The sequence below is a fragment of the Medicago truncatula genome, chromosome 7 (assembly GCF_003473485.1).
Source record: "Medicago truncatula cultivar Jemalong A17 chromosome 7, MtrunA17r5.0-ANR, whole genome shotgun sequence".
In the NCBI taxonomy this organism is placed as follows: Eukaryota; Viridiplantae; Streptophyta; class Magnoliopsida; order Fabales; family Fabaceae; genus Medicago; species Medicago truncatula.
Genome location: NC_053048.1, coordinates 46,724,449 through 46,740,196, shown reverse-complemented (window position 1 = coordinate 46,740,196; position 15,748 = coordinate 46,724,449). Strand labels below are relative to the sequence as shown.

General features: G+C 34.9%; 1 protein-coding gene across 2 annotated transcripts; it reads right to left on the bottom strand.

The window, feature by feature from the left end:
* Window positions 1-1,075: 1,075 nt before the first annotated feature.
* Window positions 1,076-15,249, bottom strand: LOC11441496 (uncharacterized). 2 transcript variants are annotated; one of them, XM_003625419.4, is made up of 16 exons: window positions 15,056-15,249; window positions 14,855-14,969; window positions 13,347-13,418; window positions 13,134-13,250; window positions 12,967-13,040; window positions 11,976-12,078; window positions 7,942-7,984; window positions 6,148-6,210; window positions 5,434-5,675; window positions 4,734-4,854; window positions 4,544-4,650; window positions 2,886-2,999; window positions 2,630-2,800; window positions 2,408-2,557; window positions 2,188-2,333; window positions 1,076-1,440 (listed from the first exon to the last, which is right to left on the bottom strand). In XM_003625419.4, exons 1-16 carry the CDS (start codon window positions 15,126-15,128, stop codon window positions 1,283-1,285), a joined length of 1,869 nt encoding a protein of 622 aa, XP_003625467.2. In that variant the 5' UTR covers window positions 15,129-15,249; the 3' UTR covers window positions 1,076-1,282. The 2 variants fall into 2 exon arrangements, with proteins under 2 accessions (XP_003625467.2, XP_013449959.1); XM_013594505.3 differs by having other exon boundaries at window positions 1,076-1,434.
* Between the last annotated feature and the right edge of the window lie 499 nt (window positions 15,250-15,748).

The window sequence follows — 15,748 nt, the reverse complement described above, 5'->3', positions numbered from 1 at the left end:
AAAAGAGATGTTCTATGGTCTCATGAGCCATGTGAATATTAAAGTTAAAACTCGGACTTAATTAGGCATGACAACAAAATACATACCCGCGTGTATTCGTCCAAACTCACCTTGATATGACGGTTTTTTTGGTTATGAGTTTGAATTTTATTCATGTTCAAAACACAAGTGTAAGATGGATAACAAGGATATAAGCATTCATTCCGACCTCATACTCAAATCCGTCCCGAATGATTGACAATTGCTACGCTATAAAACATTTCATTGATAATTTAAAAGAGCGACCAAATTATTGGATAAAGAAATTAAAATGAGCAAAATCACAACTCAAAACACTAGGTAGTAAACAAAACCTCATATATAGTTATGAAATCATATGACTTTTTCTCTATCTATAAAAAAAGAAAGTCAGATTGCTTTCAAACATACAAGAGAAACCGCCCAATATTAAATTATATACACACACTTATATAGTCTCCTTAACTTTGTGCCACGTTAAATACAAAATAAATTTAGTTTGCGAGCATTATGAATAAAACTGATCTACCATACAAAATGATTAATACAGAAACAAAAACAACTATCAATTTCAATTATGTCACCCACATGGTGACATAGTTGAAATTAGGATTGTTTGCGGTGTAGTTTGAAATGGTTTTGAGGGGGAAATCATTTGATCCGAAGATTCAAATTACTTGAAATCTAATCCAATTAAAAACAGTCTTGTTTGGATCGGTTTATGGTATCCCAAATGACAATTCTAAAAATAAAAAAAAATAAAAAAAAATCTATTAGTACAATTGAAATAATTTTAATGCAAAATATAACGTAATATACCAAAAATTAACAGAGTAACAATAATTGATCATACTTTCTTTTTGAGGAATATGACTGGTTATACTTGAAACATGTGAAATAACCAAAATATAGATTAAATTAAATTAATAAACATTATTAAAATATCTGAAATAATAGATAGATTAATGTAATATTTGAAAAATATTAAAATATTTGAAAACCAACAAATAATAGACTAATGAAATATCTCATAGCAATAAAAAAATCAGTATTTAAATTTTTTTATTTGGTTTGGTTTGATTTTGAAAAAGTTGGGAAATCTGAAATCCGAGCAGTTTTCACAACAACAAAAAAATCCAATAACATCTAATAATGTGGTTTTGTGCGGTTTTTTAAGTTTTTTTTTATCTGCCTACAGTTTTAATTTATTTAATTTAAACCAGTTTGAGCATGAACACTAGTTGAAATCAAAGAAAATTGTTTTCTAAGGATCATGATCAATAGGAGCAGCAGTGGCCGATGATACTGGAAGCATCAATATAGGCTTTCCATTATGTACAAATTCAGTGCAAAGGGAAGTAAGCTCTGGCGTATAGTCCCAGTCATGTCCCGTCAAGTCCAAATTCAGAACATTACCTGCAGCTGTCAAAGATTTGAAACAATAAATATCGGAACTTCAAAATATATTTTAACAAACTAGATTCAAATAGGTTCTACAACTACTCACTGTCCTGGAAGATAATCCATTCTTTGTAAAAAAAAATGAGGTTGAACCAGGAGTATTCTTCTAGCTAAAATTAGTTGCTTGCACTATAATATTATACTATTGGCAAGCTGGAGTATAAGTAACCATAGATCATATTTATTAATCCTAGACATAGCACAATGTCCATGATTCTATTACTTTTTTATGTCAGATTAAACAATTCTATATATGAATGAATGCTTGACCTTTTCTTTTTAAAACAAATTCTTCGAAGATCAATTTATACTAGTATATGAATAAATACTCAATTTTTTTTATAAAAGTTCCTCGAAGGTCGGATGGGTGCGGAGTAAAAGAGCTCTCAACACATAGGTGTTCAGCTCTGAGATCTGATTACTTGGACCCAAAACCCCCTAAACTACCACAAACATACTTTGTAACCAAAAAAACTACCACAAACATAGTGTGTTTTTGGGTTTTCAAATGCTTTCCGTAATGCCTCCCTAGAGTGTGTGATCGGTGCTATTTACACGACTGTAACATTGCAACAAGACATAGCGACAGATGGGAATTTAGTGGGCATGTTATAATAACTGATCAATTTAATAACCACGAAGTTACCACCTGCCAGCATCTGAGATCCAAGAGGTCACCGATATAAGAGACAGGAACACCATAAATACCTTTTGCAAACTTTAATGCAGAGGAGATGATGGACAGTGATTCAATAGGCATACAATTACTTGATGCATTCACGTCAACAAGTCGTGGAGCCTGTGGCAAGAGTTTTGACAAAAACCTGGCAGTTTGGATCCCACCACGGTTTTTGCTGCCAACATAGAAAAAAGTGTCACTTTACAACATTAAACAAGCAATCGTAGAATATAAAGTATTAATCCTAACCTTATATTAATTATCACCAAACTAAGCTCCTCCTCTATCGTCAGCATATTTTGAAGCTCTAGAAAACCAGATGGAAGCAAATCAATGCCTGATGCATCAAGTACTTCGATAGGTGTGCTCAAAAACCTTCCTAAAGCTCCTGCTACTTTGCTGCATATGAAAAATCAATCAAAATTAAGGTGGAGAGATGAACCGGGAGATGAATACAGCCTACACACAAACCTTCCAAGGCAATTTTCAGCAATGGAAAGAGACTTCAATGTTCCGTTGAGGACGGGAAGGGAATCTAGTAGATGGTTAACTACATCACAGGACAGGTCACAAGCCTCTAATTTCAAACAAGCCAGGCGGGAGCACATTTCAGATGTTCCAGCAAAATATGGGATCAAATACCTGTAAGTTTGATGGTAGACAATTAGACACTCAACTCTGATTTCATATCTTCGAAATATACCAACAAAATAGGAATAAAATTGACCTGAGTCCTTCATCCTCAATTGGATTGTCACTTATATCTAGGTCCTCCAAGTTAGGCATGTATGCAAAAGCATATCCAAGATTTTCTGCATCATCTTTCCGTAGATTGTTCCCCCTATGTGACAAAAATCAGATTAGAAATTCTCTGCTTATATAATACTGTCTGAAATGAAAAACATATATGCAAACAACTTATCAACATTGTCTTAGAGCAGCTCATATTAAAGGTGACTATAAAAAGATGGGAAATAAACTAGGGTGGTTCACATCCTAACCGATCCAAATAACAGCTACAAACAGAAGAATTTTTTTTCCAAAAAAAACACAGCCGAATTTTATGCTTTTGGATCTTTTTGTGTAAACCATTAGGTTTGGATTGAATCAGATTTCAGATTCTTTTTTTAATACTGAATCCAAGCGTATATATTATATTTGAAGTTATGAATAATGTACGACCACTGATGTGTTTATATAGATTATTCTAACTTTATTGGCTTGACTAATAATGGACTAATGGGAGGAATACAAAAAAACTAATAATAAAAATAAAAATACATTATTTGCAACACTCCACAAGATCGTGAATGAATATCTATCGTTCCCAACTTGGAAACAATTCTTTCAAAGCTATTGTTGTTCAGCCCCTTGGTTAGTAAATCTGCAAGGTTGCCTTAAGAAGACATGCGGAGTGCAAATTAGACCACTATTTAAGTTTCCCCACCTCAAACTTGGGTACAAGGTTGAAGTCCCAGAAGGAGGTATTGTTGGGCCACTGCTAATGATGTTGGACCAGTGAGTCAACCTATCACTAGGCGGGTTTACACCCGTAGAGTGAAGAGGAGTACAGCCCTGCTGCGCTGGCAGCTGACAGAGAGAATATCTGGTAACTGTATTCTGTTGGCAGAGTTCCTTAAGAAGGGGGATTGGGGTGAGAATTGGGCATCCAGTGTAATAATCAACTGAGTAGAAAAGAGAGCTTTTAGCTCTCTGTAAGGGCTTTCCCTGTGGCTATTGAGAATCTCTCAATTGTAATTGTCCATTATCATCAATAATACAAAACTCTTTCTCTCTTTTCATTTGTTATTGTGTTATTAATCTTCAGTTCCTTGCAATTATATATGTTAATGTAAAAATATGTGAACCCTGTAAATTCTGTGTCTATAATGAGATCACACACACCTTGTATTTATAACGATTTTACAATAAATGCATTGAATGCTTAATGAGTAGGCACTAGCCTAGGAAGTTGTATACTCTAGAATAACAATCAATGCAGGAAGTTATACAATTAAAGGAATATCTGAAGATTCTTAATTTTAACAATTACAAACATAATTTAGCTTGTATTACGTTATTTGACATTATATAAATATGTAATTATGCATATTAGTAAAACTGAATGAACCGATCAAATCCAGACCGAACTTAATTGAATTGGATCATATTAGATTCTTTTGAGGAAACAATCTAAACAGAACCACATACTACTTAAAACTTTGGATCAAATGGCTTTTCACCTCAATTGGACTGCGAACACCCATATACCAAAGCATGACGTGATAAAGTTACAGAGAAATTTTCTCATACTTAGTGTACACGTTAAATTATCAAAGATTTCTCATATCACACAGAAAACACAACTATTTAGTATGGTGCTACCTCAGGTTGAGTACACGCAAGAGTTGCAAGGACTCTCCAATTCCAATATGTGACTCGCGTAAATAACTTGGTACTCTCCTGTTAAAGTGAGAAAGGCATCCCGATATCTTGAATGGTATGCATGAAATTTATGTTAGCTTACAGTGATAATAAGTCCGAACACAGAAGATTTTGTAGATGATAAACTTACTTCATTCTCAGCAAGGTCAAGGACAGATATGCATGAGGAAACACTGAGAAGAGTCACAAAAAGAGCTTTTGCAAAATTCCGTCCAAGGCGACTGCCACATAGTTTTAATGAGCACATGGACCTAGCAGCAATATCAGCATGAAAGAAGGTAAATACTTAACAAGAGACAGAAAAGCTACGATCTAGTCATACAAACACACAATAAAAAAAAAAAAAAATAACATAATTAATCAAGCAAACAATTGCAAATGATTTAAATAGTCTGATAAAACAATTGCCAAGTGAGGAACAGAGCAGGAGATTAACTTCAGTACTAGATCCAATACATTATCATAAGATGAATGCTTCTCAAGTTTGTCAATTTCTTCAATATCCGAAATCGATGTTATCATCGTAATATTATCATTCAAATAGACGCGATATATATGAACATAATCACCCTACTCTACCACCCATAGCTAGCCAAATAAAACAAAAACTGGAGAAACAACTCTACAATGGATTTCCAGAGAAATAGCAAATGCATCAGCCATTATTCATTTATATTAAGATCATCATACGAAGTCTTGAAATAGTGATCACTCAGAGAACATATCAAACTTTGATAAAATAACAAATAGGAATAGCACATAAAAAAGAGTGTGAAGAAGTTTGCGAATAAACAAAAAAAAAAAAAAACAGTTTACATTCATTCATGTACCTTGCTGAAGACAAGAGTGATTGAAGCCCAGTAGGTAAAGAACCAGTGCATGGTCCGAAACTTGAGGAGACGATTGAGAGGTGTTGGAGCCCGTGTTTTTGGAGCGCATATTTATGTACGCTCTTTCTGACAACAGAATCAAGTAGTGTATTAAGAAAATTTTCGTAGAGTGTGCAGTGAATAAACTCCAGGGACGTTAATGTCCTGCTATGTTGATTGATCAGTCTGCATAATCCATTAACCTGTGAAACAGTGAATACAAATGAAATCATCAAGTCATGATGAGGCAGTCCATAGTTTACAGTAGGAAAAAATATTGATATAGTAAATCATATGTACAAAGTAAAACGATCTATCTACACTCCAATCTATAAGGTGCTTCGCGAGATTGTGAAACTCAAACACTCCTCATTGCTAAAATGTGATGATCTGCTAAGGGTTAGATTGCTTTGTTTTTCTTAAATGCTCATCATCAAAAATATATATCTGCCTTGTGGTTTATGTTAATGAAATTGTGATTATATGTGATGAGCATAGAAGTGTTTAATATTGATTTTTCATGTTCCAAAACAAAACAGTATTATTAATTAGGGTTATGTTTGGAAGGAAAAAAAAATGCTTATATTTGGCGACAATTTTGTTCTGAAAGAGTGCTTATTACTAGGGACTGAGGGAGCATAGATAATACATATCTATCGGAGAAAGAGAGCTCACTTGTTCCACAGATCGGATACATCTTACCACCATACTCTGCAGCTTGCATTCTCTCAATAAACGCTGCAAGTCAAAATCAGGGTCTATGATGAATATATGTTACGTGGTTTAAAGCATTAAAAAGTTGAAGCATATGAAAACATCATATAATGCATGTCTTGAATTGTACGATAAATATAATATATTGTGGAAATTGCAGATAGATTCAAGGGAACCCCCCACCCCCTCCCACTTTATTGACTGTTCAAAATGCATAATGCATGAATACCAGTTGGTTCTCAACATTCAAAATATATTTTGGAGACCATTTCTCTAAAACTTGCAATATTTTGAACAAGGCAATAAGAAAATTATTATAATGAATTGGTGCAATCGAATTATGAATACAAAAGTTGCAAAATACTTTGACAATATCAAACAAAATTGGTTTCTAGTTTCTACCAATGAATACATGGCGGTAGTATGGCGATTCACCGTGGTTACCACACACGTATGACGCGGACTTGATCCGCATCTGCCATATCCAACAAAAAAAAACGTACAACGGTGCGACACAGACCCGACACTGCGGTGCTCGTCAAATAGGACACGGTCTAACACAAAAAAACCCAAAAATAAAAAAAGGAAGAACGAAAACTAGGTTAATTAACTCGTGTCTCCACATCTTCTACAATATAATAGCCACTCACCTCACTCTAAATCTGTCATCACCGTCGTGATCTCCGACCAGACTTGTCCTGCTCTGCCGTCTACTTCCTTTCTTCTATCCACGGCGTCGTTGAATTTCCCAGTTCCAGGTATATCTGCTTCCTTCCGCTTTCTTTGTTTCTAAATTCTGCTTGAATTTTATCCTTCATCCCTGCTTTGTTTCGCTTCCTTTCTAACAACAAAGGAAGCAGGACAAAGCAGAGACGGAGGATTAAATTTAAGCAGAATTCAAAAACAAACAAAACAAAAGGAAGCAGATATACATGGAACTGGGAAATTCAACGACGCCATGGATAGAAGAAAGGAAGCAGACGGCGGCACAGAATATGTCTGGTAGGAGGTCATGGCGGCGATAATAGATTTGAAGTGGTGTGTGTGGCATTTATACTATAGAAAATGTGGAGATGCGAGCTAGTTAACCTAGTTTCATTATTTCTTTTTCTTTTTTTGGGTTTTTTTGTGTTGGGTCGTGTCCTGTTTGACGAGCACCGCGGTGTCGTGTCCGTGCCCCACTCTTGTACGTTTTTTTGGTGGATACAGCAGATGCGCGTCGGTTATGTTGGTGTCGGAACTGTGTCGGACACGGTGGCACGCCATAAGACTTCCGCATCTGTGCTTCACTGTAGAGAAGTAGAATAGTGAGTGCAGGTTTCACTGAATGATTAGGTAAAAGGGGAACTCGCTAATAGTGAGTGAAGATTACATCAAAGTGAGAACTAACACAATAATTTCCATACCTAACGGCTAACTCCAACAGATTAAGTTACCAACTAACAGAAACAGTGCATGCACACTGCTTCTGTATACTACTCTACCATGCTGATTGTATTCAGTTGTAATTCTGCACTCACAATAAAATGTGAACTCTCTCAAAGTTACAAATCAAAATTTTCAAAGTAGCAGATATCATGGACAGAAAGTTAATGTATATAACAAGTAGCTGTCAGTGCTTTCCTTAAGGTTATGAAAACTACAGATGCATTTAACAAGATGACAATATGATGAAAGTGATTCCAAAAAGATTAACTAAATAATGCAGAGTAATCAAGGAGTGTTTCATGATATTGTAGATAGCACACAACTTACAGTAGTTTCTGCAGAGCACAGAATATTCTGCAGTCTCAGACAACTGCATCAAGACAAATTGATAAAAGAAGTGAAAAAAATAATCAAGACAAAATGCAGTGATCACATTTCAATACAATTTGGCACGCCAGTGATTTGTATTATGTGATGGATTGTAAATGGCTTAGAATCTTTTGATACATGCATGGGTGATCATAATTTGATGTAGTTGGGCAAGCCAATGATTCGTATCATGTGATGGATTGTGAATGATACATGCATCAATAGTGCGACTAAGAATCAATAAGCTCCGATTAAAATGAAAAAAAACAAGAGTGTTATTTTATGATGCACCGAACGCTCTTTTGCCTCTCACGTGAGGGGGCATGTTCTATATTAACCTTGGATTTGGATTGTAATTGGATGAATTCAAACAATCCATTTACAACCCAATAAAAGTCAGTTCAAAATATCTAATCAATCCACTGAAATATAAAACCATCCATTACAATATTTCCAATCCATTTATTAAATTATATAAAACAAATCTCTAAAAAAGAAATTATTATTATTTAAAAATTTTATTAATAATTTTAATTATAATACATGGAAGTGGCGGTGGTAGCAGCTTTGGCTAACTGAGGCCAAAAGTGGCAACCAACGGCCGGCCTGGTGATAATTACCTTTGATTTTTAATTAATGAAAATATTAATTTTTAAAATAATTATAATTATTTTTTCGTTTTTACATAAATCTATTTTATTTTTTAACAAAAAAAAAAATCCATTGGAGTTCACTCATAAAAATGATCCATTGGATTGTTTGAAAAAAGTTGGATCGTTAAATAAAAAGTTATCGATTGGATTTAAAAAGAAAATAGAGGAACCGGATCCAATCTATTAACAATTTTATTGTATAGTCAATGGATTGATAGTTGGATGCAATGGATGGACGATGAATAAATGGAGTCAATTGCCACACTTAGAAGAGTTGGTCAATGATTTCGACTTTGGGGAACATGACTTTGAAGAATGACTTATAATGTGTTTGTTATCGCGGCAGAGTCCACGTAAATATGCTGTAATATCCCGCTCGACGATCATTGGGATATGACCAGTCAAACATATCAGAGGACGAATATTCATGGGAAGCAAGTACGACAGAGAATGTTTATTTTATTATGTGATGTCAGTTAATCACGGGTTGAATTATCAGTGTCAGTGTAAACACGATTAAGAAGAATGGCATTTTAGTATTTTCGCACAAGGAGTATATAAGCATGTTGGACCAAGAACCTTCATTATTTTCATGTTGCTTCTCACTCTAGAATACAAGAGAAGAAATTCTCTCCTCCTTCTCTCTAGAATGGCGCCCCCATTCCTCAATCTTCTTCCCTCAAGCTTCCAAGTTTGTGTAATTGATGAATCAAGTATGGATGCTAGCAATTCAACAAGCAAGAAACAACCATAAGAGTGGATTGAAACTTTGGGGTTTGGATTGGTGAGCAAGAATCATGGATGCAAGTAGATCAAGAGCTAGGGTTTGGTGATTGAAGCTTGGAGATTGTTGCAATCACTAGGTGAGTTCTTAGATAGTTTAACATACCTTTGGGTTGTGTAATCTTAGCAAGAAAGCAAGATTTTAGTTAAGTTGGTATGACAAATCCCTAGTACCCAATGTCCAATCTTGTTGATTATGTGTTAATATTGCCATGCAAAATGTTTATAATGTTTATATAAGTTGCTGGAAGTGTAATGTGCATTGCAGGATCAAGATTTGGTGAATTTAGGGTGAAAATGCAAAATCTGCACTACAGACCCAAAGAAATTCGCTATTAGCAAAATTATTTCGCTAATAGCGAAATTCCCCAGAAGAAAACCGTCGTTGGCGAAATTATTTAGCCATTAGCGGAAGTCTCTGACTTTCCATCTTTTTCAAATGGCTTGTAGATTCGTATGGGTGCCTGTAGTGCCTTCCGATACTTTTATTGCAATGTTTTCCAATTACAAAACCCCTAAACATCATCGAAACAACGCACATTACAACGATTGATCCTTCAAATGAAAATCATGGCAATATTAGCATATATGTCAAGAATGGTCAAGAGAGTTTAACATGTTTTGTTTTGGTAGCGATAAACTAAGAATGGGGAAAGCATAGAGCCTCGACATAGATTGTCGAGAACTAGAAAGTTAGCAAGAACCTTAAGTAACGTTAAGCCAAGGATTGATAGATGTAGTCTATTCACTATAAGTAAGAACGTTTAAGTAAGCAAGTACTAAGACAAGATATCATATATGGTCAAGACCATAAAGTAAGATGTAGTTGTCGTGGCTTTCCGTTATCCACGCCAAGGGGGATACGAGAGGTTCTCAAGGGGAACGGGATACGCTCCGCAAGGTAGGCCCGCACGTCACTGAGGGAGTCCGGTGTACCTTAGCTAGGTTTTCATCGGTCAAGTAAGGGAATGTACTCGGGGTTACTCCACCCGATGCACTCCGTAAAATGAACCAAGATAATGTTGTTTGTTACACGCTAACTTCTAACATAAGAATGAATATGTGTATGTTTATGATACGTTACGAGACGAGAATAAGTTTATGCAATAGCACAAGTAAAGATGATACACTGTCGACGGTCTGAGTGACTCCCCAATCATCCAGTTTAGGAACATGTCATGAATGAGTTATGTTTAGGTCTCGATGCGTTTATCGTATCTCGACATAGCGGTCCTAGGTTCCCTTGACCGCCATGACATGTAAAGTAAGACAAGACTTGGGAGTTATGATACGAAGAACCTACGACGGACTAGTATGCACAACCGTCTAGGAAAGCAAGCCCACACACGTATAATCAACCGGCAGGTTGTATTGTAGACACGTGGTGACCATAGGTTTCCCCGAGGTTACCTATAGCCTAGGATTGGGTAGAACTCACTGAGACATTATGTCTCATCCCAATCCTTATTTGTTTCAGATCAAGCAGGTTGATGTGGCAGGATCTAGCAAGCTGTAGCCGGATGGATATTCAGCAAGTGTTCGTTCGTACCCGCTGCAGGATGTTTCGATTTCAAGAATGTATTTTCTATGTTTTTGGACGAGTAGTTTGTATTGTTGATTGTACGAACGCGCATTGTTGTATAAGATATTCATTCGAAGAATTTATGTTGTAAATTTTAATGTATCCAATACTAAAGATAATGCACATACTAAACTGTCTAGATACGTTTAGTGTGGGCGTTACATATGTGCGGCCACAAGGAAGCTAGTATTTGAAGCTTCTTTAAAATCACGCGCAAAGCCATCTGGACGTGCGTTTTCTTACACCACCGCCAAACCAAGCAGTAAATTGGTGTATGTTTGGTATCTCACGACAATCCACTGTGATTTTGCAGAAGCTACAAAGTGTAGCTTTTGGAAAATCACGGTGGGTCGCCATGATTCTGACATACCATCAAAAGCAATTATTGTGTTATCCTTTCATTTCATATCCTAATATTTGTTATTGAGTGTATCGCTTGGCCTCTTGAATTGCATTTGGTTGGATGTGCATTTACAATTACATCACTATGTTTCAGGTCATTTGAACTAGCTAATGTCTTAAAAGTGTTGCCGTGACTTAATTGGAATTAAATTCAGATCTTATTTTCGGTTACAATTTGTCAAATTGAGTAATTTTAGCAATTCTCTTTGAATATTTGTGTGACTGTCACTACCTAGATGCAACCAGAATGCCTCACTATCAAAATGATCGAACCTAGAAGGTGGCTGCCACAACAGTCAAAGCATTTGACCTTTACCAATAGAAAGAAAGTATTTTTCCATGAATACAAAAATGTAATCCATGGTTAACCCCTTTATTATATTTTTATTTTAACCCTCCAATTCCCAGGGGAAATATCAACTTTGGTAATCCAAAGTTTGACGGAAGTTAAATCATGTCTAGTTAAGAATCGTGGGGTTTGAATTCTGGGTCACTCCTTTACTATATAAAGGCTATCAAAACTGATCGTTTTCATATAAATTATAATAGAAGATAACAATTTAACATGTTACCTCACATGGCTTCCAAATTGTAGGCAATGATAAGAGAGTTTTGAATATTTATCATATTCATGCTCTGCAAGTCTCACAAAACCAATATGGCGCAGTATGCTCTCTGAAAAGAAGAGTACAAAAGGGAAGAAAATTCAATAATTATCAATTGACAAAATAAAACAGAGTGAAGTGGGTTGTGCACCACACAGAAAAGATTATTTAAGCATAAAGTTTAAGGCATCTTAAGTATACAGACTGTGAATGTGATTGATGTCAAAGCAAACTCTTTGCAACTAAATTTTTTTCTTCTCAAAAGCTCAGAAGCTTTATACTCACGTAGGAGATATCACAATCACAGAAAATACTTAAAGAATAAAATGGAACTTCAGTAGTTTTCCCAACAGGATAATCAATCAATTGAACAAACTTTGAATCATCTATATTGCTCATTCATTCTTTGTCATCCGCCAAAGGCGTTCAACGTATCAAAGTCTTAAAAACTATCTATATCCTTAAAAGTGAAAAGCAACATGTTACAATCACATTTCTTCTTTGACTAAAAGAACACTAGCAACATTCTTTTATGAGGAACAAAATCGACTTATTCCATAACCACTTTAAAAAGTGAACATACTTTCTGGAGCTATAAGCCTGATAGGAACCAGTGTTTAATTAGATGAAAATAGGAAAAATTCCCTTGTTTTCCAAAAATGAACATACTTTTTCCTATTCTGGAGCTATAAGCCTGATACGGATATGATAGGAACTAGTATTAGAAGAAAATAGGAAAAATTGTCTTGACTGCAGGACTACAAAACTGCAGAACTTTGAGGGTCTGCAAACCTCACAAATGCCCACAGGCCACAAGCCTCTTAAATGGCAAGATTCTCTCCTCCTCCCAACCCTTCTCATGACCCACATCTCTAACAATTTCTCAATTAACATAAACATATCAAAGGCAACTTCGCATTGAAAATTTCATTACAGAGAAAGCAACTTAGCATAGTACCAGAAATATTTATGTCCGCAAGACGTCCTTTAAAAGGTGAGATTAGTGCTATCTCTGCTGCTTCATCCAGACAGCTGTTATTTCAAGTAGATTATACAAAAATATAAATTTTGAGAGAAAACGATATCAATTGATAGACATAATATAATGCTTTATGGTGTAAATACTTTTGCAAATGGGCTTCCCAATATGCTTTCTGCCAGTCGGATGGTTGAATCTGATTAATGAGATCAGGCCACCGCAACTCAAACAACTTCTGCCAGGCTGTATTTAGATTCCAATCCCTGTAATAACAAGATTCCATTCACAAATTCATAACCAACAAGGATAACACTAGAATGCATTTGCGGAAACCAGATGAGTATAAAATTCTCCTCAACCTGGAACGTTTTCTCTTGTTGTTCGTTGAGTCATCACGCGAAAAATCTTCCTCATTTACATCCTGAAATGGCCTGTACCAATAATAACTATTCAGATGCTGAAATTTAAGATGTACACAGGTGTTTCGGGATGTGCTTGTGTAGTTGTTTGGTGTGTCTTTTCACCATGATTGTTACAGTGTGTTTGGGGTTTAGGCTATATAATCATTGTTGGTTAGCAGAACACTGTACTGTTCTATTATTGAAATTGTTGTATCAATTATCAGAAACTGAAGTTAGTGTTGAATGGAGAATGTTACGTTTTTTAACTTTCTCTTGTGCCAAAAATAACACAACAATGACCCAACAAAAGACATCAAAAGAACATAGAGATTGACATCAGCAGCTAACAAAGCACTGAACCACTATTACGCGATCTACTGAGAAACTCTCCTCCTATCAACACAACACTAAATAGTGACATGAATAAGAAACCTGGCCTCAAAATTGTAAACATCGGTCAAAATAGTCCCTATGTTAATTTTTGCCGTTAGAGGCTATGGCTTGTCACATTAACTGCACGTGTCACGTTGCATGTAGATTCCAAATAAATTTCACTTCACTAGGGATTTAATTGCCTATGAAATTTAAATCAACTCATGGACAAAACTGTCAGTAATTGCAATTGTGCAGGGACAATCACTGACAAAGTTAGTCATTAAGAGACCTATACTTCATAGACAAATTGGCATCTAGTGTGGTGAAATTGATGCGAAATCAACTTGGAGGGACCACATATTCAACTAATGTGTAAAAATATAGTCTCAAACAATTAAAGTTATCAGAATGACTTTTAACTAACATCTTGCAATTTCAATGATGTATTTGCCAATTTGCAAAAATTAGGGATTATTTTCACCGATGATCACAATTTCAATGACCAGTTTGCATATTCACTCACTAAATAGTATAAAACAGAACAATATGACAGCTAGTACTCAAAATACACAAAAAAAACACCAATCAACATGAATCCCCAACTTATCCCTAAAATCGTAAAGATCAAACAACTTGGTGCGTGAAATTAACAAAATTCCAAAAAAAAAGAAAAAACTAAAATTGAAAATATCATATCACAACAGTCCTGATTGATCAATTAAGGGCTAATACTATATGATTAAAAAAATCACAAACACAAAAAAACCACTGATCAACATGAATCACCAATTTAACCCTAAAATCGTAAAGATCAAAAACTTGCTGCATGAGATTAACAAATTCCAAAAACAAAAACAAAAAAGCTAAAAATGAAAATAACATGTATCACATTAGTCATCATTGATCAATGAAGGAATAATATTACATGATTAAAAAAAAAAAAAACAATTTCAGTGAAAATCATATGAAATTGATTGACCTACAATTCATAACAAACTTATCAGTGATTCATTCTTAAATTTTACCTTCCAGATAATAGTTCAGATAAACAATAATAATTAGCAAAAATGGAGTTGATTAACAAAACGTACATGTGAAGGTGGAAATGATACAATGCATGAGGAGTTAAACGCGAAATCAAATCATCTAGCAAATGTGATGGAAGTTCATATATAACTGGAATAATAGCAATAACTTCATCTTCCCCTGAAACAGTTTCAAAATTTAGGTTATAATTTCTCATAGACATTACAATATTCAATCAATATAGATAGAGAATGAAAATTGTATACCGAAGAGGAGTTGGTTAGCGAGATGATCGATACAGAGAGTAATCAGTGAAGAAGGCGGAGCTTCCTCCACCATTGTATCTAACCGGAATTGTATTTTCGGTGAAAATGCGAAGAAGAAACACGCACGAGAGAATTTATGGAATAGAGTCTAAGCAATGACTTGTTATTGCAACACTACTAGATACTCTCTCGTTGTGTCTCGGTTTATACAGTTCATGAATACTTTTTGTTTGGGCCCGGTTCGGGTGGTTTATATACGCAAGGAGTTCGGATCTGCTCTGGTAGTCCAGTTTGTAATACCTCTTGTATAATTTAGGTTTAATTGCACTTTTGACCTCCTATCTTTTTAAAAGGTGCAATTTTAACCCCTAATTAATTAAAATATAAAACAGCGCCCTATGTATTGGATCTTTGGCAGTTTTGACCCCCAAGACCAATTTTGATTTGGTCTTCGCTGATGTGGCAATTTAAAATAAATAAATATTTTTAAAAAATAAAAAATATATTTTTTAATTAAAAAATGTACTTTTTTTAAATAATAAAAAAATTTATTTTTTTAATTACAAAAAATATATATATATATATTTTAAATAATAATAAAAATTTAAAAAATACACGTGTGCGTTGAACGAGTCCAAATTGACCTTGGGGGCCAAAATTGCCAAAGATCCAATATACAGGGGCTGTTTTGTA

Bases quoted from the DNA above. Each gene is read 5' to 3' on its own strand.
- LOC11441496 (XM_003625419.4), bottom strand. From the start codon at position 15,128: ATGGTGGAGGAAGCTCCGCCTTCTTCACTGATTACTCTCTGTATCGAT. The intron at 13,419-14,854 runs GTACGTTTTGTT...TTATTGGTACAG, and splicing joins TATCATTTCCACCTTCACAT to GCCATTTCAGGATGTAAATG. The intron at 12,079-12,966 runs GTACTATGCTAA...TCTTCTTTTCAG, and splicing joins TGCGGACATAAATATTTCTG to AGAGCATACTGCGCCATATT.